The sequence below is a fragment of the Folsomia candida genome, unplaced genomic scaffold (genome assembly GCF_002217175.1).
Source record: "Folsomia candida strain VU population unplaced genomic scaffold, ASM221717v1 Fcan01_Sc003, whole genome shotgun sequence".
Lineage (NCBI taxonomy): Eukaryota > Metazoa > Arthropoda > Collembola > Entomobryomorpha > Isotomidae > Folsomia > Folsomia candida.
In genome coordinates this window covers 15429742-15454942 of record NW_019091195.1, presented here as the reverse complement: position 1 = coordinate 15454942, position 25201 = coordinate 15429742, and the positions used below count along the sequence as shown (strand labels likewise).

The window sequence follows — 25201 nt, the reverse complement described above, 5'->3', positions numbered from 1 at the left end:
GAACCAACTTTTGTCCCAGAATAAGGAAGCCTATGCCGTTCACATGATGCAAACCTATCTTCCAGTCATCCTTCTCGTTGGCGTGGTCGTGCTCTTGCTTCTCTTCAATGCCTACACGTCCTACGGGGGAGATAAGGACGACTACCGAGACCAGCGAACCCTTCCAGAGGTAGCATCGTCAAAATCTCTCAAATTGTAACTCTGATTCCAGTTTGTTAACCAATTAGTTCCGACGTCCCCGACATGAAGAGCTAGGTTCCGTTTTCTGCGCTGGGTTTGCCCTTCAAGCAGGCACCGTTCTCCCACAACCAGCACCCTTGCCTCGACCCTACCATTCCTAATCTATGACCTCGTCCAAGCTCCACTCCGCCTCGGACGACTACATTCCCCTGCACAATACAAACTAGTCCTCCTCCCCCTCAAGCATTTCTTAATCAATTTTATCCAGTATTCAGTAAATCATTATGCAAAATATTAACGTCCCTTAAATAATATGTATGTATTCACACATTTGTTTTTAGCTTCTGATAAGGCAACAAACTTTTATTCCATTCTTATCTCTGTGTAGTAATAATATAATTATAAAAGTCAACCCACATCATACAAAAGGCGAGAAAAACAAAGTGTGTGTAACTAAAAGCGGTGTGGATGGACAGAGGAAAAGAGGGACAGAGAGAGGACTAAGGAGATCATAAATATCGCATCGATCATCACACACCATCAGGAATATCATTGAAATCACAAAGAGGAAATTGTATGCAGACTTTTTGCTCAAAACAATTGTGTATACTTGGATAACCTACGTGTATAATAATCCTATTAAAAACTTATTTTCGTTGTGTGATAAATAAAGCACCGTCACAAGGTCTGCACGAGTAAATTATTAATCAACAACCAAAACCCCACGTTTTTGCTTGTTTGTGAATTATGCATACACAGTTTTATACAGGCTATTAGTTAAAAAGGCGAAGAACGAGCATATGAGAGGCAAGCAGCTTACACGTTACTGTATAAAAATCCATATTCTTATAATAATTATGCCTGTTTAGTTGAGTGGCGTAAGCGTTTTAAAGAAAATTTCATGTTTGGTATATAACTGATAATGCGGCGGGCGGTATAGGTTCATAAATATCCTGTTGCGTTACATAATTATTATGCGTCGAGTAGCGTCAATCTATCACCGAGTTATTAAGTATGCCTGTACTTCAGTATTAATCATTGCAATTTGTAGTACATGCAGTTTACCCATTTTGAGGCTAAAACATCAGGCAATTATAAATTAACTAATTGTAAGAGTTAATACATAACATCCCCTCAAAATTGAATCATTAATAAGTCATATCATAATTTGTAATAAATGTCGCAATAAAAAATTAATGTATGTATGTACGTGTAGCACAGGTAGGTCGTTTCATGATGAGGAACTTATAGAACGGCATATTAATAATACATATGCTTTCATTTCTAATCTTTGCAGGTCTTGCATTGAATCTCTTCCAACTGTATATAAAATAGTATCATACAAATAAAATACATAAAATAGTAATTTAAGAAACAAATTTTTTGCATTTTTTACGAATGACTAAAACATTATAGTAAAACAATTTTCCATCTTTGCAGTATGGAGACAAGCATAAAAATCCCAGACGGAATGGTGCACACCAATACCAACTATTTACACACCAACATGAATAAAACGTCATTCATTGCCAACATTATACAACTGTTATTATTTCCTTGTGATGTATACATTTATAAAAAAAATCCCTGAGTGGGGAAGCCATGCGGCAAAATATAGTAACAAATAGTACAGCTAGATACCCACATTATGTGAATTTTTCATATAAGTAGATTGACAATCTAAATCAACATCTATGTAACTTCTACGTTCTTCCTTTAATTACTCGCAAGATGATTTGTGGCATTCATTATACAAATATTTTGTCATTCAACTAACTTTATAGCTATTTCTGCTGATATTAACTATATATGTTTATATATAGTTACTAATATGCGGATCTTGTTACCCGCTGATACTGGATTGTGTTATTGTACTAGATTTCATTTTATGGTGTCCGCATTATTGAGGGAATTTCGAAGGGGTTAAAAACATGACGATAAAAATGATGTATTCGTTTTTTTCTTGTATTTCATTTTAATAGTTTTTCAGACTTTTAGTTTCGGGTAGGAGAAAAATCTTCATTCTTATTGTATTTCTTCTACTCCCGTTATCATCACTTTTATTAGTCGAGTGAATGTGCAGGCAGGTGGGATGTACAAGACGACGAGGAAGTGTGAATATACTTGTTATTAGTCTATGCGAGTCTTTCTTGTTCGTGGCCTGGCTCAAATAAATGCAGTCTGAAACCAGGGGAGATTTTAATTTAAAGGCATGCTTGAATTTTTTCAATCCATCCTTGTGCGGAAGATGAGTCACTGGCACAAAAATTGTAAATTCGACGAGTTGTTCGAATCTGTAACGTAAAATCATGTATTTTAAGCCAAATTCCAAATAAATATAACTACTAGCTTTTGTATTTACATCAAAAAAGCATTTGTCTTCGGATTTTTTCGGAGCTCCTGGGGCTGGAGTCCCTGAAGTAACATTGACCACCTCGGATAATTCTGGAATGAAATAAAACATTTGCATTATTTTGGGCTATTCGATTAATACATAACTTTTTGAACCATTAATATAATTACCAATGAACCCTTTAGAGTGCGAATCCTCCATGGCGTCATAGTATCTAAGTTGATGTTTGGTCGAGTCGAGTACAAACCATCGTTGTTTCCACCCTTTGAGCAACGCCCCTCGTTTATACAAGTACCCTTCGTGAGTCCTGTTCTCGGTGACATTTGAGGAAAATTCGTCATAATAACTAGGATGAGAATTCTGCACGGATGGCGTGTCTGAAACAACATTACCATTTAAACTTAATGTCCTCTTTCATTATAAAGTTTTGCAATACACTTTCTTCATATAAAATTACACCACTTACGAGATGACCCGGACAAAGAATCCGATCCGACATTGGCTTGAAGAGACATGGTATTCATTGCATTGTTAGAACCCATACCTGAGCCATGTCCTCCTTTCACACATTTTACACGACACTTGGGAACACCATCAGCACATTTGTCGTGACATTTAGCTCCGCATTCCAGGCAACGAAGGCCAGTCTGTAAAAGTGGTTATGAGTTGTTTTTATTATAAAATTTAAATTTTACTTTCTGCATTTCTTGAATCTTGAAGCGAAAAAAAACCAAAAGCTTTGATTATTACCTTTGCAAGTAGGATGGCCCCACAAGTATCGCAATTTGCTAATGTCGTAAATGTATGCTTTTCGAATCGATGTGGCGAATTATAGACATTCGAAATATCCGAAGATCGCACCAACTTTCCACGAACGAGGATATCCATGGTGGATTTTTTATGGAGAGATCTTCCCAACGCTCGTACTTGTTGGGTTGTGATGGAAGGTTCTCTGATTAGCCCAGTTCCATCTTCAGTTGGTGGAGCTTCTAGCTTGTCAAAAATCTGTTTCCACTTTTGTGGGAGACGACCCCTGTCCTGCTCTAACTGGTGATGCTTGGCAAGGTAGTGACGAAAAGCGTCAGGGATGTGCCGGTCAACGATGTCATAACTATTATAGTACAAAAAGTACATTGACAAATTAGTTGGCAAAGAAAGAGCAGCTCAATTGTATGTGATAATTGAGGATACTTACCCAGCCATTACACATTTTCGTATGTCTTTAGCACCCTCGGCTGGCTGGTCTTCGTCCCCTTGTAACTCCACATAAGCAACTTCAAAATCATACGATGCTCCAATAGACAAATCTTCTTTAGTAAAATACTCCCAAATTTGTAGAGCTGAGGTATGACGCATAGGTCTCAAAACCTGCAAGTTATTATATTAGTAAGCTGTAGAAAATTGTCATATAACCGAGACCAATAAACACTTTAATCTAACCTGTGCAGTTGAATTTTTGTCATACTTTAAATTGAAAAATACACATGACTTGGCATGATGTCTCTCTATGTACTCAAAGACCGACTGCCCGCAATAGTGAGAGTTTGGATTTTTTCCTGGAAATTAGATTAAAACACTACAAGCTATCCAATCGATCAATTGCTGCAGCCATTGAATATTCAACCTACCTGTATTCATCATGTACAAAGTTTCGTCATCCGATCCTGTATCTACCCCTTTATACGGCCGTGGCAAGCTTCCTCGTTTATTATCTGCTGCCATAAATCCATACTCAACCCTTTCCAGTTCGTTATCTGCAAGGAAAGTTCGGAATCTCCCGGATACCGAGTGGAACGCCAGAAATTTGATGAAATATTGATTAAATTCGAACGACAATGGAAACTGATGAAGGAGTTGGTGCACGATGTCCAAAAATTGGAGAAAAATTGGAGCGAATCCAGGATTGGAAGAAGGGCCTTCTGCTCCAGTTACATTATTCCGATGGCTGAATCGATACCCAAAGGCAAGCCATTCTTTTTCTAGCAAGGTCTGGAATCCTTCTATAGTTCGGTAGTACGGATCCAAGCACAACTGGGCGATAGATGTTATTTGACTTGTAATATCAGTACCATCTTCAAGGCAGAGGATAACACTGGATCCGTCATCAATAAGATCTACAACAGCGCCTGATAGCCACATCACGCTAGTCAATTGATTCAACCAATCCGTCCCCTCGAATGCCTTTAGAAACGAGTTTTCCGCGTCCGGACCCCCGTTTGATGGTAGGCAGGCACGCATGAGCTTTTTAAATGATGTCCGAGTTTGGCGTACTTCGACAAAATCTACAGGAACGTACTCAATCTTTGAGTTGTGATCCGTCTTAATACCCTGTCAGATCAAATAAGTATGTTAAAACTGGTCCTTTATATATGCCAATTTAAATTCTTGCTCATTCTTCACCTTGATTTGGGATTTTTCCCCAAAAATATATAATGCGGCTTTTTGAATTCTTGGGGGAGGAATTGGAGGGACATCGCTAATTCCGTTCAGATCTTCTTTCGCCGCTTGTATTTGTGACAAGTAAGGTTGAACAATTATCGGTTGCGACATATTTTTACGAGGTCGGGCAGTGGTCCAGTTCCCGTATATTCCTTTACCCCCACTCGTCCTGAAATGTGAAATACAACAAAAGGTTTCGACACGGCAAACAATATGACGAGTAGAAGCAAAATAAGCTAGAAAGTGCTCGTGCATTGAAACACATTGCATTAACACAGTCAGCTAGCATTGAATAATAATAATATAGTGGAACGAGTCAGCCAGATCATTGATTGATTTCGACCAGGGTTTCCTGTTGCACTACTGCATCTTGGACATCAGTTCATCCTTGAAGTGCTGTTTTTGTGACATCACTATCAGAACCCATTGTAACTCATAACGGCTTTGTCAAATATTTTGAAATAATATTGTTAAACAATCGTAACTTCGTTTGTCGTTATGCTAGACATGGTATGATTTATCTAAACTCGCATGATGAGAACATTCAATGTAAATAATTTGTAAGTGTCATGCGTGCGTGCAATAAGTTTGTTAGTGAAAAAGTTACTCTTAATAAAAATATAGAGAGCACTTGATACGTTGTTTGTTAGTGCAGGTGTAGTGCAACAGGGTCGCAGCGAGAGGCTTGATAAAGTAATAAACCAACTCGTTCCACTTACCCAGCATACCTCAACGTGTTCATAGCCTTCATGAATGAATTCCCTTTCCTTCCAACTTCTGGTGTGATTTGGTGGGAGTAAGACTGAGAATCTTGATGATGGTGGTGAACTCCCATTTTTGGCTGTGCGATTGCATTGGAAATCGAGTCTAGACTGAAAGTGCTGTCACTCATCCACGTGGAACCTGGCTTGACGACAGCAAGTGGGGTAGCATTAACAATAGCTCGCAGAAAGTTTTCGTGCTCAACGTGTGCAGTTGTTTCACTCACACCGCTCCCTTTTTTAAAAAAAGTCACAATTAGTTTTTGTGAATGCACCCTTGTCAAAAATGGGGAAGGCAAAAAAGTTTTTTATTGTCCAATATCAATTACCAGCATGGTGCGGATGTCCTTTCAGGAATGCCATCAGTCCTTTACTATTGAAGGAAGCTCCCCTAACTAACAGCGCTCGACTTCTCGGATGTTTCCATGTGCTATTAACAAAAGATTTGTGAGATTACTGAGGATGAGGGTTATAATATAATATGGGCATATTAGAATTTACTTACGGGACGGGAAATCGACCACTTCGATAACATCTCGCAACTTTTTTTATACTTTCTTCTGAGATGAGATTAGGGACGACCAGGAGAGCCGGGTAGGAACGACAAATCATGTAATTACAATTTACATATGAGATTCGAAAAGATTCTGCTTTTGACAGGATCGTGGAAGCGTTGAGGTTCACAGTTTTGTGAAGGGTTCCGAGTCCCATGCGTTTCCAGTCCTTGTAATAACTTCGCTCCATTAATTTTTCCATACTCTTTGAATCGCTTGCGGAGTTAAGGGAAGTATTCATAGGCGAGTGAGGAAATTCATCGTCAGACACTACACAAAATTGATCAATTTTATAATTAATTACATTCAAACGTACTCATGTATAATCAAATAATACATATGAAAACCAAGTCAAATCCAAACTCAAATGCAAAAAAAACAGTTTGCCGGAACGAGCATTTTTATTATAGAAACTGGCAAACTTACTCTCATTTTGAGAAAGTGAACCCACTAAAATCATCCGCAGCATGGCCAAGATCACGTAGCAGTAAGAAAATATTTAAAACCGCTCAATTATCAGTACACTTTCAAAATGTGATAAAATTGAAACATAGCATGCTCAAAAAGTAATCTAATTTAAAGTTTAAACTTGCATTCAAAACTGGCTTGTATGTAATCGTAAAGAAAAAAATAAAACTGAAAAGTATTCCTCCCAATGATGCATTAGATACTTGGGACAGCCATGGACGCAAACTTATAACTTAAAATTATAAGTATACGTCGACATTTGGCATTTCCATCACTTGTGCATGTATAAATTAAGGCGTACATTGTACATCATAATTTTAAGTTATATGTCCACGGTTGCACCATGAATGTCTTTTATACTCATTTGAAAAACACAAACTTGAGTTTATACTTCTATTCCAAAAAAATCTTGTCTGAAATTTGTATAATTATGTATTCAAATTTTGATATTATTTTGGGAGGAAAAGTTTCCAGGAAAAAACGGAAAACTCACACGACACATCATCCCCATCAAGATTTTCTCTCGAGGGCGGACCATGTTTTAACGGACTAGTAACACCACCGATTGGAAGTTGAAGTTTCGAACCCACAGCTGGCAGCGTCCCTCCATTTCCATGAGACCAACTTCGAAGCTCATATTTTTGCCGTTTAGAAGGTTTTGTCTTCAAACCAGCCTTCTTTGCCGTGTAAATTATGGCCTTTTTGGTGAAACCCCTGCAACATAAAACAAACAGTGTTCAATATCTTGAAAATGGATTGAAAAATGTAAACAATTTTATATACACTCACTTCAACGTTGTGTTCTTATCCTTCGTAACAAGCGGGGCCGTAGGAACCAATTGTTGCCCAGCGAATGCAAAATAACCAGAAATATCTTGAGGGTGGCGATATTTACTTAGTGTCTTTCGAAATACATCGATGCTATCAGAGCTGACTTCTTCGTCAAAGGCAAGTTTCATTAACTAAATAGAGCAGTACAAGAGTACTTAATTAATATTCCTAATTTTAACTATCAACATCTATATCACCTCACCTGAAATGTTGCCGATCGAAGTTGTAGCCCTTCTTGTAAGAGTTGATCTAAATGGGCCAAATACTGAACCGTTATGCGCTTCTCCTTCGTCAATGAAGAAATCGGGAATGATCGGATAACCGTTTGTTCGCATGCATAAGGATCACAAGGTGTCCCTTTGAAAATCAGCCTGTAGTTTGTGAAAAAAATAGCACCTTCCGCCGGAAGAATAACAGGACCTAAAAAACATAGAGCTCGTTTACGTTTCCCAATTGAAATATTTGTGTGCAAGTGATCTATTTCACCCTGACTCGCAATCGTTAATTTTCCAGCTAATCGACATGTTTTCAAGTGAATTAAATTTACTTGAAAGCAAATTTAATTTAATTTAGTTTAAAATCTGGGGCAACAATGGTGCAATAATTTTACAAGTCCAAGAAAAACGGAATTTTTGTCGGGCATTCGAAGAGAGGTTGGTTATGCTGGGTTTTGTGCTTTTAAGTGGCCGTGAGGGGCGTTAAGGACCCATGGACCTTAACACTTCCTCACTTTTCCTACACTAATTAGGCCTCACGACATCAAAATCTGGCGCTGGCAATGTCGTATGTTTCCTTCCTAAGTTGCTTGAAGTTCTTTATACCAGGAACTTTTAAAATTTTTGATTTGCTAAATTGGTAAGTTTTCATGTAATTGGTTGTCTATTCAACTACGTATTTACATTTAATAGTTACTTGCTATCACCCAATTTTGCTGAGTCAGTTTTGGGAATAGTCAACGTAATAAGCATACAAGCAAATATTAATAAGCGACAAAATAATTCTCACCACCCATACTGCCTCCAGTCCCATCTTCTCTACCGTCAGGTAGCAGATATACTCGGATGCTATCCAGCACCATGAGTTCTCCTGGGAGTAATGCAGGGTTTGGAATTTTGGGCTGTGGAAATAGTTCAACAAAATTAAGATACAAACATTATTTGAACGTAAGAAATACAAATATAAAACAATCCGTGCAAAAAACCTTTTGGATTGGTGGAAGACGCTTAGTCTCTTTGTATACATTTTCACAATCTTCTATATGCATATCGACGCATGTTGCAACCATGGCCTGAGTACGTCGAATGTATTCCTCAGAAACACCGCCTTCGACGCAAACCTTATCAATGAATCGTCCTATGAACTTTTTTACTGACGTTCCAGACTCAACGCATGTGTCTTGGTCTTCAAAACCAGATTCACCACCAAGGCTATCGCTTTCAGCCATGCTAGAAGGAAAGATAAATAACATTCATAACATCGGACTTATGTACAAAGGACCAAATGATTTACATATAAATCATATTTAGTGTTTTGTTAACTAACCTAGTAATGTTACTCACTCTCTCCTCATCGAATCCGTAGTGGTTATGGTCTCTCGGTCGCCTTGTGGGGGTGTCGAGAGGGACGAGCATATATGTCATTCTACTTAAAAAATGAACGGCTTGCGCCACGATAGTCGATTCCTCTATAGAGATATTGGTTTTCATTTTTTCTACACAAAATTATGAGGCATAATTAAAGTTAGATAATTCTAAGTATTACTTTGAGTAGAGATTATCTTTATTTGATTAGAGTTTACCGGGGTCTATATTTTGAGCAAGCCTCATCTGCTCCGCAGCAATTTCAAGGGCCGAGTATTCTACAGGGTTATTCGAATTCAACACGGGAAGATTTTCCTCCAATTCGACACTACCACGCTGTGATAATATATATTACGCATTAAGTACGTTCATACCATAAAAGTTTCAGCATTTATGAAATCATACATGTGGTATATTAGAGATCACAGATGAGTAATTGTTTGTTGAAAAAAATGAATTTTCGCGTGGTGGAAGGTACAGCTTTTTAATTTCCTTCTCTACTTCTGTATAAAATACAGATTCCCAAAATTGTTGATTTTTCCATACCGGATGCTCCTGAGTCAAAATAGTTCACATTAATAAGAGTATATGATAGTATTTGCATAATAACGTGCATACCTGAATGCATGTGTATGCAAACTGTTTCACGTTGTTGCATAGTTTGCGGTAAAACTCGCATGCCAGCGGCAGTAGAGCTCCGGCGATGCCATGTTCATCCATTACGGAACAATCCTACAACAAGTAATAAATAAACACATTGTATACAATAATCGTCGTATGGTCGTTCCTTTCCCATATGATTTCTAAGAATAAAGGGATAGGACTTATAGGAGTAGAATGTAATATTATTACTTTGGGTAAACTGCCCGTCATTTGTTCGTACTATTAATAAAAAGTAAATGAACCGTCAGGGATTCTTTACATATGCTGGTGGAAAAAACTTGGTATCTCGGATACCGTGAAATTTTACGGCCGCCATAGATTTGTGATTTCGCAAGATTTTTTATTCACTCTCGTAAAAGTAGTCCAGAAAAAATGAGGATGGTGAAAAAACTGTCAAACAATGCGAAGGAAAATATACAAAAAGGTGATAAAATTGGGAAATTTTTGGGCAATTTTGGGTACATGGAGGAATAGTTTTTTCTACCAGCGTCTGCATACATAAACATGATGATGATGATAATGTACTGATTATGTAGTTTTTGAGGATTGTACATGTGACTTATCAATGAGGGGATTTTTACTTATTACTAGTAGTCGCACTTGACCATGTCGATGTCTTGGTCATGGCAATTCAAACGTGAATATATCTTGTAAATCTCGAAAAAATTGTAATTTGGTTCGGGAGGTGAGAATAGTAAAACTTGCTAATTCAAATTTGAAAACAATATCAATAGCGTAAAGTAATTTAGTATTTCCATTACCTGAAGTGCACAGTGCATCAATTTCACCACCATGTCAAACTGTTGTGCGTTTAAGACCGCCTTCGCTCCCGTTATATGACTTCCAAGTTCCTGACAAAGAACCATTTTTGCACTTTGACTTTTTAGAGCACGGGTGACTGCATGAAAGCTTTTCCTTGCATCAGAAATTTTGTTGTCGAAGATGTACGCGATACAAGTACGCAGAACCTAAACCAATACAACACATTATAGCATTTTACAACTAATTAACGAGTGCATTGTATCATGAAGGAAAAATTTATCATTACTTCAAGTCTTCTGGCTGAATTGTCCACGATTTGATGCTGCCGATAATCCATCAAACCGCACATTGAAGGACCAAACGGAACAATTCTTGGCTGACTATGTTTTGTCATATTATTGAATCTTGCAAGGGCTTGCTTACTTATCCCTTCATTGATCAACTCTTGGACGAGGCCACAATCAAAGGTGGGAAATTGTTTCACGTGGATTCGGGAGTGGGCCCCATCTGGTGGTTTCATTATCTTTGGAACATACTGTTGTGCACTAGGATTCTCGTTGATGAGAAGTAGTTGACCCAACTCCTATAAATATAATAGCGAGTTCTGCTAATACTAATCCCTCCAAGTAATTTTTTAGTAACCGTCTATACCTGTATATGCACCAAGGTTAGTTTACTGTCTTGCGCTTCGGCTTTTAACTTTTCTGGAGTTTCATTATATAAGTCATCCCAAATATCACAAGCTCTCCACGGCGAACCTCTTTCCAAGATGAATTGATTAAAGAACATACAATCCAATAGCCGAATCACAAATTCACTATCTATGAGGCCTCGTCGGCCTAAAAATTTGGACTGAAAATACCAAAAATAATACCACTAAAGAAATGCCGTGCTTGTTAATTATAATAATGAAAATAAACAATAATAAGGAAGTAGTCTTCTTCTTCTTCTTCTTCTTACCTTATGAAATGTAATAACCGCCTTTGCATGAATCCGGATAATAACTAGGCAGGATCGATATCCTTGAAAAAGTTGAGCAAAGAGACGCAAGAAAACTGCTCGGATTTCTTTATCCAATGTGATCGAATTTGAAGATTTGACAACTAGCGGAGGAAATGCAAAATCTGCTGACGTAAGCTCGGGATGCAATACGTATGATAATTGTTCCTGAACTTGGGTAGCAAGTAGGTCTGGCAGAGTTGGGATAGATATTCCATCAGGAACTGTAATTGATCCGCCGTCCAAGTCGACAACTGTTACATCCATCTGTAGACAGAAATATAATTTCATGAAACACCATTAAGAAACTTGCTATTAAACCCGTATGTGCAGTACACTCACCAAATCAGAACACATTGATCTCGCAGAAGAGTGTACCCCAAGCATGAATGGCGTAGGAGAGCTTACAACTTCTATGATCTCGGAAGGTAGAAGAGGAACGTATATATGAATATAACGGAAGGGAAACATTAGAGCTGTCAAGGCATGGCATGCATCGGTCAGTCTGGTTACTTCAAAGACAAAACAATCAATAAATAATGACACAATAAATACTGTAAAAACTATTTATAATAAACTAAATGTATGACATACTGCTATTTGAATGGAAGAGAATCTTGTGTTCCGTCATCACGGCACAAAATAGCGTCAGAACGTTGTTAATTCCTAAATTGATTGGGAAATACATTAACATTTGTATGCTAATTTCCCAGACATTTTTTTCCATACCGAGTTGTTGAAAAAGCTGTGCCACCGAAGAACTTGTAACCGGAATTGAATAATTTATAGGTGGCTGGAAAAATTGTCGGTCGCCCCCACCAAGGCTGAATCTAATCTGCTGTCCTCCAGTTAGCGGAACTTGGAAATTACCTAATAGAGTCCCCACCAATGTTTCTAGTTTTATGTCCATGTTCTCTGAGTGTACGGTGTATATTGTCCCTAGGCAGTTCTAAATAATATCCATCCATAGCATTAAAAAATTCAAATTGTTGTCGTTTGTTTATAATATAACTACCCGAAAGGTTTCGATTTGGTATATTCGTGACATGAGGACCAGGCACTTTGGTGCGTACATGATTGTGTGGTGGTGATGATTCGTTCCACCAGCACTCGGTGCTGCACACATGCTCATGGAGTACGATTCTACACATCCGTAAATGTCTTCCTCCTGCATAGCAAGAATACAAATGAGTTTGGCATTGTTATATGAACAAGAAAGATGAACTAGTTTGGATCGTCACCTCGTCTATCGGCCTTGATGGGGTGATATAAATCGGCTCATGGAAGCTTAGACAAGCACAGAAATGTCGGGTCAAATTGACATCGGTGAGGACAGATACAAAAAATTTAGGCTCCTGCCTTTCTGCAGATAACCTCCATCCTTGCGGCTGACAAAACTAGAATAGCAAGTATCAAAAATTAGTTAACAATTCAACTAATCTCATGAGCATCTAAAAATGGTTTACTAATTCAATTTCAGCAATGAACGGGACATCCTCCCAGTCCTTGGTGGGAAACCGTTGAAGGATTTCCCCAGTCCCTCCCTCTGCAAGAAATATAAAGCTTACAATCTTTTTCTGAATGACATTTCATTTTTTAAAACCTTACTTTGAGCATCATTTTTGTATCCAATCACGACAAAGTAGTCGGCCAGACGAAGCGTAGGAATAACTGGACACTGATGGTTTCTACTCCCGATGATTCCACTGAAAGTTGCAAGGTACACAATTAAGCATAGCTAATTTCATCAGAATATCTTGTTTTAAGTTATCATCAGATCAAAAATGGCAATAAACGATTCTCACTTTTCCTCATGATTCATTCTGGTCACATGAAGAACTCCGTCCTTCCACTTTACCGATAGGATCTCCTCCTCATCTGTAAAGGCTGCAAAGTCCTGTTCCAGCAAGTATCTTCCCACCTAAAGTGATCAAATTCAAGTAAAACATTAGGAAAATATTATTACTTTCATATCTGAAGCTGTGTCGCGTCACTCTTCAACCAAAATTGTATTATTTGCAACCCCACCAAAACCAAATAGCCAGTTATGTAATATCAACAAACGGTCCCTCCATATTTCGCTTAAGGTGACGTTGGATGATGACGCGTTGATGTACCATTGACTTTTCACCTCACCCTACCTCCAGTCAATGTCTTTAAATGCAAATGTCTAAAATGGCATCAATTTTATGAGTTTTGAAATAAATGTAACTTTTGATACTTAAATCTAAAGTTAATTTTTGGTACTACAAAACCATCTTTCGTAGAAATTGGTTAATTCATTTGTCATTTTCTCACCATAAATTTGAATTAACTAGCCTATCTCAAAACTCATGAAATTGAATCGATTTTAGAAATTTCCATTTAAAGACATTGACTAGAGGTAGGGTAAGATGAAAAATCAGTGCCACATCCACGCTTCATCCAAGGGCACCTTAGCTCACACATGTCGACCAATAATCCGAGATAAAAGGTTATCAATCACCACCTTGAATGCTTTCTCCTCCACAATACGATACTTTATTTATGCGCTAATTTCACTAATTGCTAATCTTGTATCACTCAATCTGCAAACCAACCCCAAAACTAACTCATCTACTCTCTTCAAATAGTATGGAAAAGAAAGGACTTTATTCTCTGGCATAAGTAGTAGCTCCTCTCATATCATCATCAAATCCATCATCATCATTATTTGTTTACAATATAAAAGTCTCGCAAATAATTGCAAATTATATTTTGAAATACTGAAAAAAGTGTATTTGGCCATCGCATCAGTACACAGTAAGTACAAAGGTAATTTTTTATATTTTTTTATATTGAATTGATTCATTGCGTACATTTATTTGATTATTTTTTATTTGATGGTGTGCATTTGTAAGTGGAAGGAAAGTCGAGGTTGTCCATTCAGTACGGTGCAAAATTACGTTTTTAAAATTTAGTTTAAAACAGTTTTCAATGAGTAAAAACTAGAGTCTTTTCTGTACACCGTAATGGATGGATGGTCTCGCAAACGAGCTTGGATGCGGCCGGTCTTACGGAGCAGGGGCCGAATTCAGTGCTAGGTTACCATGGTTACCCAGTGCATATTGACTTTAAGCCCAGCTAAGACTAATTTTACCTACGTTTCAACTGGAATTTAATTTCATAAAGCCATTTCTATTATTTTACGCTACAAATTCATTGACACCGAAAGTAAGCATTATCACCCATTTTGGAAAAATAAGATCGAATTGTAATTAAAATTCTGAAGTCTTTTTTGACCAAAGTAGGATACAATCTCTAATTTTACGCGAATGTAGTTGAATAAACAAATAAGTTTTATAAATCTTAAACTTCTAAATCATAGGTCTAACGTGAACAATGGCCTCAAACAGCGCACTTGCGTTGTACCTTCTTGTAAGGTGGTCGATCGAAATCGGGAGATAGATTTATCATGGCATTTGTAAGTCCAACCTGAACTCAATTTTAATGAAATTAGTTAAATATTACAAAACTATAAATTAACAGGTTCCCACATTCGGCCATGCATCAGAAAATGCGTATTAACTGGATCACCATAATTCGAAACCTAACAAATGATCAGGCGTGGGAACCTACTCGTGATTCCAGGATTTGTAGCCGTCATTTCCTAACAGAAGAATTATATACGGCCGGTATTCGACGTAGGCTCAGAGGACAACCTGTCCCAACTCTCTTTCTTCACGATGCTACAATGAGTAAGTCATTTTACGAGAACTTTAGCATTGCTTTCGATCACCCTCCCCTAATAATTTGTTTGACTAGCAGCCGATGTAAATTCTACCGGAATGCAATTGGACGTCCCACAAGTTCCTGACGATGTTCCAGAAGAACCGATGGAGGTCACACCATCAACAGTTAAGTCCCTTGGAACCATCTCTTGCCCTTCATGTGCCAACACATTTTCTGTGACTGAGATCGATGGGAAACTTCAGGGACATTGTGCCACGGATCAGCTACAACCTGGTGAACCAAATTTTCCCCCTAGTAGGTCCAGAAAGCGCCTTTTTCATGATCCAGAAGATGTCGACCACCCATCAGACGTTTCATTGCAAGTCTCATCACCCTCATTTATCACTGTCACCCCAAAGTCAAGGCGAGCTGTTAGGAACGAGCATAGTTATTGCGCATCTCCAGGACAGGCAGCAGACGAACTTAAGACTGTAAAGAAACAACTAGCAGATCTTAGAGTTAAGTATCATCAACTAGAGCTTAAACTTGAACGTCGATATCGTGCTCAGTCCACTCACGTAGATAGTCTGGAAAGCCTTAAAGCTTTAAGTAATCGGCAGGTAGATACTTTGGATGCTAGATTTCCTGAGCTACTTTTCCATATCGTAGAAAATGAAAAACGAGCTTTTAGTATTAAAGGAAAGAGTGGAATGGAGTATGGCGAGGAGATAAAAAAATTTTCTGCCACACTTCATTATCACTCTCCAAAAGCCTATCGTTTTTTGCGTCACTACTTAACTTTGCCGCACCCATCAACCATCACTTCCTGGATGAAATCGTCAGATTGTGGTCCTGGGTATAATTTAGACGTTATCTCTCGATTAGGCGAAGCTAGACTTTCTCACACGAATAATGTCATGACAGATATAGTAATGATCATAGACGAAATGGCTATAAGGAAAGGTTTGGTTTGGGATTCATCTAAGCATTGCTATGTTGGCTTCGTTGATTACGGCACTTCTGACATTGATGAGCCTGAAAATCTTCAATTGGCTGGCAATGTTTTAGTATGCATGATTGCTGGGATATCTGGTGGTTGGAAATGTCCGATAGGGTACATATACACGGATAAAGTTAATGGGGAGACTCAGAGGGCATTCCTGCATAAAGCTTTCGTGCTACTGGAGGAGCAGCAATTTAATGTCTGGGCGTTAATTTCTGATGGCTGTACGTCTAACGTATCACTGTTTGAAGGGTATGGCGTATCTGATAGCGTAATACAAGGGGCTTCTTTCGATATCGATGGTGACTTTCCTTGCAGTTTTCCAAATCCTGCCAATCCTTCTAAAATCGTATACGCAATGTATGACGTAGTTCATATGATGAAATTATGGCGCAATTTGATGGGTCGCTCTTTCGATAAAGGTGGTCGTATCTCATTGGAGGATGGTCGTTGTGTCTCTTGGGGATTTGTTGAAGCTCTTTTCGAACTCCAGACAGTTGAGAAAATTCGAGCAGCCAATAAACTAGGCAGGTATCATGTAGATTTTATAAATCATAAAATGAACGTAAAACTAGCTGTCCAAAGTCTTAGCAGATCTGTAGTTGACGCTATTTCTTTTTGCAGAGACTCGTTAGATTTGCAAGATTTTAGAGGATCTCAAGGAACCACATATTTCATGCAGTTATTAGACACGACTTTCGATATTTTGAATTCGAGGAACTGTGGTCAGAGGGGAGAAAAGTCACCAATAAATATTTCCAACTTTGACCATATGACTTCTATCTTAAACGACTTCTGTAGGACTGTGTTCGGAATGAAATATGTGCAAATTAGAGAGTATAGGAGCACAGGTAAACGTTCGGTGTACGAGAAAAGGTTGATAGATAGCGATTCAAGACGGGCCGCATTAGGAATGATGATATCCATCAAGTCAGTCATTGGTATTAGCAAAGCTCTTCTGGTCAGAGAGTTTAATCCTTTCAAATTCGTGCTGACGTATCGGTTCTGTCAAGATCCTCTAGAACTTTTTTTTAATACAGTGAGGGGAAGATTAGGTAAGAACAATAATCCAACTGTCGTAGTTTAGGAACATCATGAAATCCATCTGGCACCAAAATCTCCTAAAGTCCACCAACACGGGTAACTGCATTGTGCAGATTGACGAAGGTCAAGTTCCTGGTGGTATGTTGCCTCTCAAACGTGTTCGGAAATTGAAGGTGCTCGATATGGATGACATTGATGCGTTGGACATTGTAGATCTTAGCGCCCTCTCTGATCCACATTATTCAGATTTTTATAGGAATTGTCTAGCTTACATTAGCGGGAATGTGGTCAGAGTAGTTGGGACAAAGTTGAAGTGTGAGATTTGTGCCGAATCACTTCTTAACACAGACGCTGATCTTCTTCCTTCTCACTTTGCTAAGCTAATCGAGGCTAAGGATCGCGGAGGCTTATTCACCCCTTGTCATTCCGTTTTCCGTATAGTTGAGCTGACTGATGCATGTTATCGGCAAATTTGCAAAGCTTCTGATGGTTTAATGAAGGTATCTAACCTAGACCGTAGGATTTCTATGATGGTTACTGCACGATGCTTAGAAACCACAATTTTCCCACATCTGACGCATCACGTAATTGACTTTGATCCATTAACTGAAACTAGTCATTTGTCTGATCTCATTTCTCGAATTTCGATGCATTTTTTGAAAATTCGCTTATTTGATCATGGAAATAGGTTTCAAAAGATGCGAGAAATTTCAACTTCTGTACGGCACAAATTTGGCAAATTAACAATATTTACCGAAGCGCATTAGAATAGGTTCAGAATTATTTTACAGATGCTCCTTAGAATTTTTAAGAATATATTTTAAGTGTTTAGAACTATTTGGAATTATTTAAATGTATTTTAAGTTGTATTTAGCATTATTTGGGATTACCTAAATTTAATTGAAGTTGTCTTTAGAATTATGTTAGAGTTAAAATAGTTTAAAATTATCTAAACATTATAGTAAAATTATTTACGAACTATTTTTAAATTGTTCTACGTGACCCAGTCACGTTAAGATGTCTTAAGAGAATTGCATCCCACTAAAAATTGTTAATCAATAAATAAATGCTGTTTCGTAGTTGGACTGTGGATTCTGATTTATTTGCACATAAAAAATATTAAATAGAATGCATAATGTTTTGTTATTACAGTTCATCATGCCATTATTTCCAGGGGATTTGGAAATTGCTGAAGCGATTTTTCGATTGTTTGATCACAAGCAGATTGATTATGTCGTGCGTCACAATTTCATATAAATAAAAATGGATTATAAATTGTTATTAATGAAATTTTTGTATACAGGTCCTCACCAAGCAGGAAGAGCAAATTGCCCTCCAGGCAATTCCAGTACATCTGCGAGAGATGGCGAGGGTTTGGTGCTATGCATCTATTTGCCACTCGAAGCGCTACAATGCAACTTCAGCTTTTAAAAGCTTGTGTACTAATCGTTTATACATGAGATTAGCTAAGTTGCAAAAATTTCTTCGTATTTATGGAATTTATGTTAATTTTTTTTAATAAATATGATTATGAATAAGTTCCAAAATTAATCGAGTTAATTATACGATGATTTATTGCACCTCGTTCGAATACTGAATTTGTCTTAAGCTGGTCTTAACCAAGTGATTTTCAACTCGGTTACTGAATTCAGCTCCTAATACAGGCCAAATCCGACATGTTGCTCTGGCAACAAAGTAGTGAAGCCGATTTATCCCTTCCTTTAGATCCATGGGTATTATTTATGTAGGTGTTTATCACTTTAAGATATTCATATTCCTTTTTTCATATTCGAGCCAATGCAATGATGTAATAATGTTGCCTTCGTTTTTCCTCGACTCCCCTCTGTAAATATTTACCCGCATTAAATCAAGAATAGAAAAAGAAAACGTAACCAACACCAACCACCATCGTCGTCGGATCTCAACGCAACGGAACTAAACGCTCTTCCTTGTTGAATTATGAACCCATGTGAAACATTTGCTTAAAACTGTGTTAACAGGCGATGGCGAATGCATAATTGGTATTACAAATCCACAGCTTTTTTTCTTAACACATCTTTAACTTGTTCACTTGGAGCAAATGAGGCAATCACCCACCACAAAAGTATGTAAAGCTAATGATAATGCTAACAATGCGATGGTGTGAAGTGTAACCCTCCGATTTGGCTGAAATTTTGAAATTAGGTGGTCCAAGTCAATACAACTAACGTTTCTTCAGCCAGTTTGTGCGATGGTTGGAGTTACTCAAAATATTTGAGGTCAAAGTTGAAAAAACGGCCGACTTTTTTCAGGTGGAGTGAGAAAACTCCACTTCGATTCTCTTCTCCTCGCATTGATTTTCACTCCGGAAAATAATTCATTTCATCAATTTTAAATTTAATTCATTATAGAAAAACATTAATTTTTCATTGCACCTGGGTCTTGGTCTTTGTTTTCAAATGAATTGGAAATCAAAATAACAAACGGTTTCGAAATGGAATGTAAGTTAAGTTTTTCCATGTTTATTTGCCGTTAATGAATTTATAATCACATTGTTTTTAGTCATGTTTCTCACACATACGATTTCATACACAAGCATAAGCAGTGATGCAAAATAACCAAAATAAAACATTACTAAATAGGAATTAACTTGCCTCATACTCGCTTAATTTAATTCATAATTGAATAAGTGAGATTTTTATTTCTTTGCATTAAAAATTCATACAAACATTAATTTATAAATTCATTAACGGCAAATAAACTTGGAAAAACTTAACTTGCTTTCCATTTCGAAACCGTTGGTTATTCTGTCTGATTTCCAATTCATTTGAAAACAAAGACCAAGACCATGACCCATGTGCAATGAATAATTAATGTTTTTCTATCATAGATCAAATTTATCATTGATGAAATGAATTATTTTTCGGATTGAAAATCAATGCGAGGAGAAGAGAATCGAAGTGGAGTTTTCTCACTCCGCCTGAAAAAAGTCGGCCGGTTTTTCAACTTTGACCTCAAATATTTTGAGTAACTCTCACCATCGTGAGAGTTACTCAAGAAAGTTACTGAAGAAACGTTAGTTGTATTGACTTGGACCACCTAATTTCAAAATTTCAGCCAAATCGGAGGGTTACACTTTACACCATCGCATTGTAAGAAAAAAACAGTTAGCGAGCACCACTTGCATCAGTTTGTTCGTTTCAAAATATTTAGTATGCGAATATTAAATACTAATAGGCAGACGTATAATAGTAGTTGTTATTGCATGGTATCGATGGATTGTTTTTTGACCTGGACAAATAGTATGTATTAAATGGCTATGGCTTCGTAGTTACCATTACTCCACGCTACCCGGGTTCAGGGTTCAATAGAGTCATAAACATGAAAATGCTAAAAATGAAGAAAACCATGTCCACTTTGGAATTTCCTTCTGTCGTCGTTTCAGCTCAACTCTGCAGAAGCTAAACCTATAGAGCTTGCTGAGTAATCTGATTTTGCAAACCTTCTTGCCGAGTGAGAACTATGGACAAATTATTATCTTTACAACTTAAAGGATAGGCCTAACACGAAAAAATTGGTTTCACACTTTACTCCTTTACGCTTCTTGGCACTTTAACTAATCCCAAAGAAAATAAACATGTCTGGTTTAAATAATAATAATAAAACAAAATGAGGAACAGACAAGCCGGGTGTAGTGAGGTGTAAATTCCTTAAACATACCTAAACTACGCGTTCCGATACATACATGTGTTTTTTACGAAAAGTCTAAAATCCCAAAGACGCGGATCATTTTTTATAAACGTGACCAGAATAAAAACACAAAATATTACGGGAAAATCCTCAAAACATCTAAAATAAGTGCTTTCAAATCGTTTCCCAGCATTCCCACTAAATTATCTCTTAATTTTAAGAGACGTGACGGGTATGTATCATGAACTTAAAAACTTTTTGATGTGTAACCCGGGTGAAACTCCACATAAATCCTTAAAGACATTTTTCTTCCTACAATCACACCCCTGTAAAGAAAAGAGAATTTTAGTGGTTTACTGGAATTGAGTAATCTGTGCAATTTTACATTTCAACTTTTAGTAAACATCATCCCTGATAAAAAAACACCATGTATCGACCGGGCAAAGCATTTGACATCCGGGAGTTCCCTAATTCTGCCTTCTACCTCGGACTGCGTAATGCGTAAGGACGATGACGTGACGTTATAATACTTGCGTCCGTCCATTCGCTTATTGGTGATTCTAAAGAGTAGGGGGTCCTTTTTTAACGGAGTCGTGATTATTTTCTGTTTATACTTTATCTCCCCCTGGACTACACGAACTTTGGTTTGATGCAGGAAAAAATGGAAAATGTTTCATTTCATGCTCTACATTAATCCATCATGACTCTTGTGACTGGTAACAAGACCAGAACCAACTAGGACGACCACCAACTTATTTATCCATTTATTGTATCAACCATGATGCACGACTGGCTATAAACGCAGTGCACAATTTGTTCAGAATCTTATGATGTGTGCTGCTCATCCTCTAAGCATGCATCATACCAATAAAAATAACCATTTCAGTGAGGAGACGAGATGAGACCAAGAAAAGGAGTGAATACACTTTCTTTATCCACACAAGTCGCAATCCAAGCAACAACATGAAGGAATGGAAGCTTAGGAGAATGTCTTAAATAATCTTAATAACGTAGGATGCATGCATTTCGCGTTGCGTATTTTGCTGCGTATTTTTTAAGCGACTACTGTCATCATGTTGACTCAACATTGCTGAGGCCTCTATCCAAGATGAAGACAAGAAGAAGGGTTCCTGTTAAATTAAAATGGAAACTATTTCCTTGTTTAAGCTCGCAAGGATTTTCAATTTTTATTGACGCAATGCATCGTAAAAATCTTGAATATTATCTGTTGCAGAAGCCATTTATTTATTTCGAATCTCCACTGCTCAATAATGCAGTGCATGTTCTGCTCTTAGACCAAATAACTTGACCGGAGATGAAGTTCAATGGAAGATCGAGCCAAAAACGAGTCAAATTACAGAATCAAAAAAGTATGGAACAATCCTCCTCCTCCATTCCACTCCTGTAATGGGATTGAATACCTTTTTTGTTTTGCAGAAAAATACGACGCATGTAATACAAGCGCAAGGAATACTATTTAACGCTTTATGCTTAAAACAATTTATATTCTATCCCTTTCTCTTTCTGGCATTCGTTTCGTGATTATTACTTGCACTTGTGGGATTTGCCGCTCAGATTTTAAGTTTTTTTAGTCAGGTAAGAATCAGACTGTGTCGTGTTTTCGATCCTTGTCTTGCCTAACTTTGAAACAAAATCGTCTTATTAAACTAGGCAACTGGCTAAAAGCAAGTCTTTATAATGTTGATGACGAATCAGTGACAAGATGACATTGCTTTTTCTTCTTCGAATAAACCAGCACAAGGTAAATTGAAGTGAATTAGGAAGAAATCGTATTGTCCAATGATACGTCACTTGAGGTAGAAAAAAATACACATGCAATGCTTTGACATTAGGCCGAATTCCATTAATAAACAATGAAATAATGTCAATATCAAACAATCAAATAGACTACTGGATAATTAATTAACCAATAAGAGTGAAACCCGGAATGGATGATGGTCTCCCTCCAATAAACCTAACTAACTAGCACTCTCATATGAACTTTTTTGTCACCCGTAGTAGTCGAGTGGCAAGTTACATAATGGTTGCAAATAATATGTTGACATGTGATCTTCAGAAGAAGGTGATACCGATAAAATCAATAACTCGATGTTGTATCGATGATTGGTCATCTCGAAACAAGTATGGTGCTCAGGAGTTATGAGGAGCTTTTATGTGCAAACGTGAATTCATGTCAGTGGGTGTATGAAATGAAGACGATTATGTGTTTACTATCCTTCGGGTTAGGACTGGGATGCAGTGCAAACACCTCTAAATCAAAAGTACAACGACATATTACACTTGTACCCAGTCCTGTTCCACTCGTGTAAGATTTACGATTGAAATCTATCTCTTGGATGAGCACCATGACTTTGACTTTTGTGTGCATACCATTAAAGATGCCGACTGACCAAAAATAAGGCATCCATTTATCGAAGACTTGCAAGTCTTCGTACATCTTATTTTAATGTGTATCGATTTTATCGTTAAGATATTGCTTTCTCAATATAAAATCATTGCGCCTTATTTATCAGTAATGCTACTGAATTTCATTTCAGCATTCAGAACGAAAAGCCGACACAATACAAGATAATAAAATTGTGTGGATCTAGATTATTGGACTCCCGTTAAAATGAGAATATATGAGAATAGGTCGACCATTATTTTCAATTTACGCACACAACTTGTCAAAACACAACAAAAAATTAAAAATGACAGCTACCCAAATGAGGAATTTTAATTGCAATTTTGATTATTCGTAGCCCCAGAGAGTAAAAGACATTTGAATTTTTTTTAGCAATCTTGTTCCAATTTTAGTTGTAGGTTCAAAATTATACAGCTTGTATTTTTAAACTCGCAATTACTAATTTCATTAGAAAATGATTTAGAAAATGAAAAACCAAACACATCACCCAAGCCACATATTATTTCAGATCACTCAATTTGTTAATCCTTAGTAAAATTTGCAGAATCTTCCAGCCACCGTTAAAAATGCTAAAATTTGTACGTAGCACTGCCTAGATAACGAACTTACTTCCTCAAACATATTTGACCTGAACAGATGAGATCCACCCAGGAAATCCAATTCATATGTATTTAAAAAGGAAGATGATAAATTACTAATTGATATTGACCAATTGTGTCCAAAGGTCATAAACTAAAAACTAAAATAAATAAAATAGTTAATATGAGAACAAACCTAAAATTGTTGTCACTTACCTAAGTACTAGTATCTCTAACTCTAGTCTTTAGTCAAATTTGAAGACACGGAAGTACTTCAAATCAATGATCCTGACGAATGGCAAATTATTTTCCTCGCACAAACAAATCCGTTGACCACACTTTCACAATTCAATCACATCAGGGATCAAAAATAACAGTGACACTTTTTGACATCAAGATTTACGTCATTTCGAATCATATGATGATGACAGGAAACGAGAGAAACACTCGAAACACCGAAAGAATCTTCTTCTTCAGCCTTTAATCACCATGAGCACTTCCATTCAAATTTCCAGCAAAATTAAATAAGACTGTAAACTTCAATCAATTGGTTGATAATTTCCAGAAAAAGGCAAAACTTGGGTCTGTACGAAAGATAACAAAGACAACAAATTAACAAACTGATGTAACCTTGTCTTTGCAATGTCAAAAAAACTTACTTTTCTTGGCTTTTATTATTGCATAACACTACGAATTGCACATCAGTCGTAATTATTGCAAGCCACTGCTAATCACCCTCCGGCTGGCTGAGTGGATAAGGAATAGTAAGAATAGTAAAGTTCCAATTAAACTAGAATTAGCGAGTGGCGAGCGTTGTTGGATGGAAAAACTTATTTTCGTGTCTCTTCATCCTTGCCCTTTGTGCACTGGTGGAAGTCAGTTGGCTCTTGGCTCGATGGTGGTGGCTCCTGCGATAGCTTTAACTCTTGCAATTCTTAATAATTATTAACTTAATTGTGATGATCAATCCTTTTTGCTGAGCACGATTGACAACAAACTAAACCAACCCCAATAAATCCAAGGCCCAACTGCTGACTCGGTCTCTCACTCACACACAATCTCGCTCTGACTGAGCACTGAGCTCAACTCTCATGAAAAAAGTGGTCGGCAGAAGCTGAATCAAGTTGTGCGAATGAACAGAATGGTCAACTCCGACACTTCATCCACACATCCTCTCTGAAAATCAGTCAAAAAGGTTTGAA

The 25201-nt window shown here is 37.3% G+C and overlaps 1 protein-coding gene across 1 annotated transcript; it reads right to left on the bottom strand.

Annotated features, from left to right (window-relative positions):
- Positions 1–522: 522 nt before the first annotated feature.
- On the bottom strand, positions 523–25124 carry LOC110845615 (myotubularin-related protein 13). Its single transcript, XM_022092069.2, has 36 exons — positions 24659–25124; positions 24216–24583; positions 24031–24160; positions 13396–13511; positions 13199–13296; positions 13057–13136; positions 12832–12987; positions 12606–12758; positions 12320–12539; positions 12185–12256; positions 11933–12102; positions 11552–11857; positions 11243–11443; positions 10878–11174; positions 10591–10797; positions 9785–9898; positions 9572–9721; positions 9385–9502; positions 9129–9297; positions 8788–9031; positions 8592–8703; positions 7789–8006; positions 7545–7717; positions 7249–7469; positions 6239–6557; positions 6063–6163; positions 5692–5968; positions 4934–5141; positions 4162–4861; positions 3974–4089; positions 3729–3901; positions 3284–3644; positions 3000–3180; positions 2704–2910; positions 2543–2625; positions 523–2474 (listed from the first exon to the last, which is right to left on the bottom strand). The coding sequence occupies exons 3-36, from the start codon at positions 24148–24150 to the stop codon at positions 2385–2387; spliced, it is 6531 nt and encodes a 2176-aa protein (XP_021947761.2). The 5' UTR covers positions 24151–24160; positions 24216–24583; positions 24659–25124; the 3' UTR covers positions 523–2384.
- Between the last annotated feature and the right edge of the window lie 77 nt (positions 25125–25201).

Excerpts from the sequence above, each read along its gene's own strand:
- LOC110845615 (XM_022092069.2), bottom strand. The coding sequence starts at position 24,150 with ATGACCTTTGGACACAATTGGTCAATATCAATTAGTAATTTATCATCT. Across the intron at positions 13,512-24,030 it reads GGTCAAATATGTTTGAGGAA|GTGGGAAGATACTTGCTGGA; the intron begins GTAAGTTCGTTA and ends TGATCACTTTAG. Across the intron at positions 12,257-12,319 it reads ACAGCTTTTTCAACAACTCG|GAATTAACAACGTTCTGACG; the intron begins GTATGGAAAAAA and ends CAATCAATTTAG.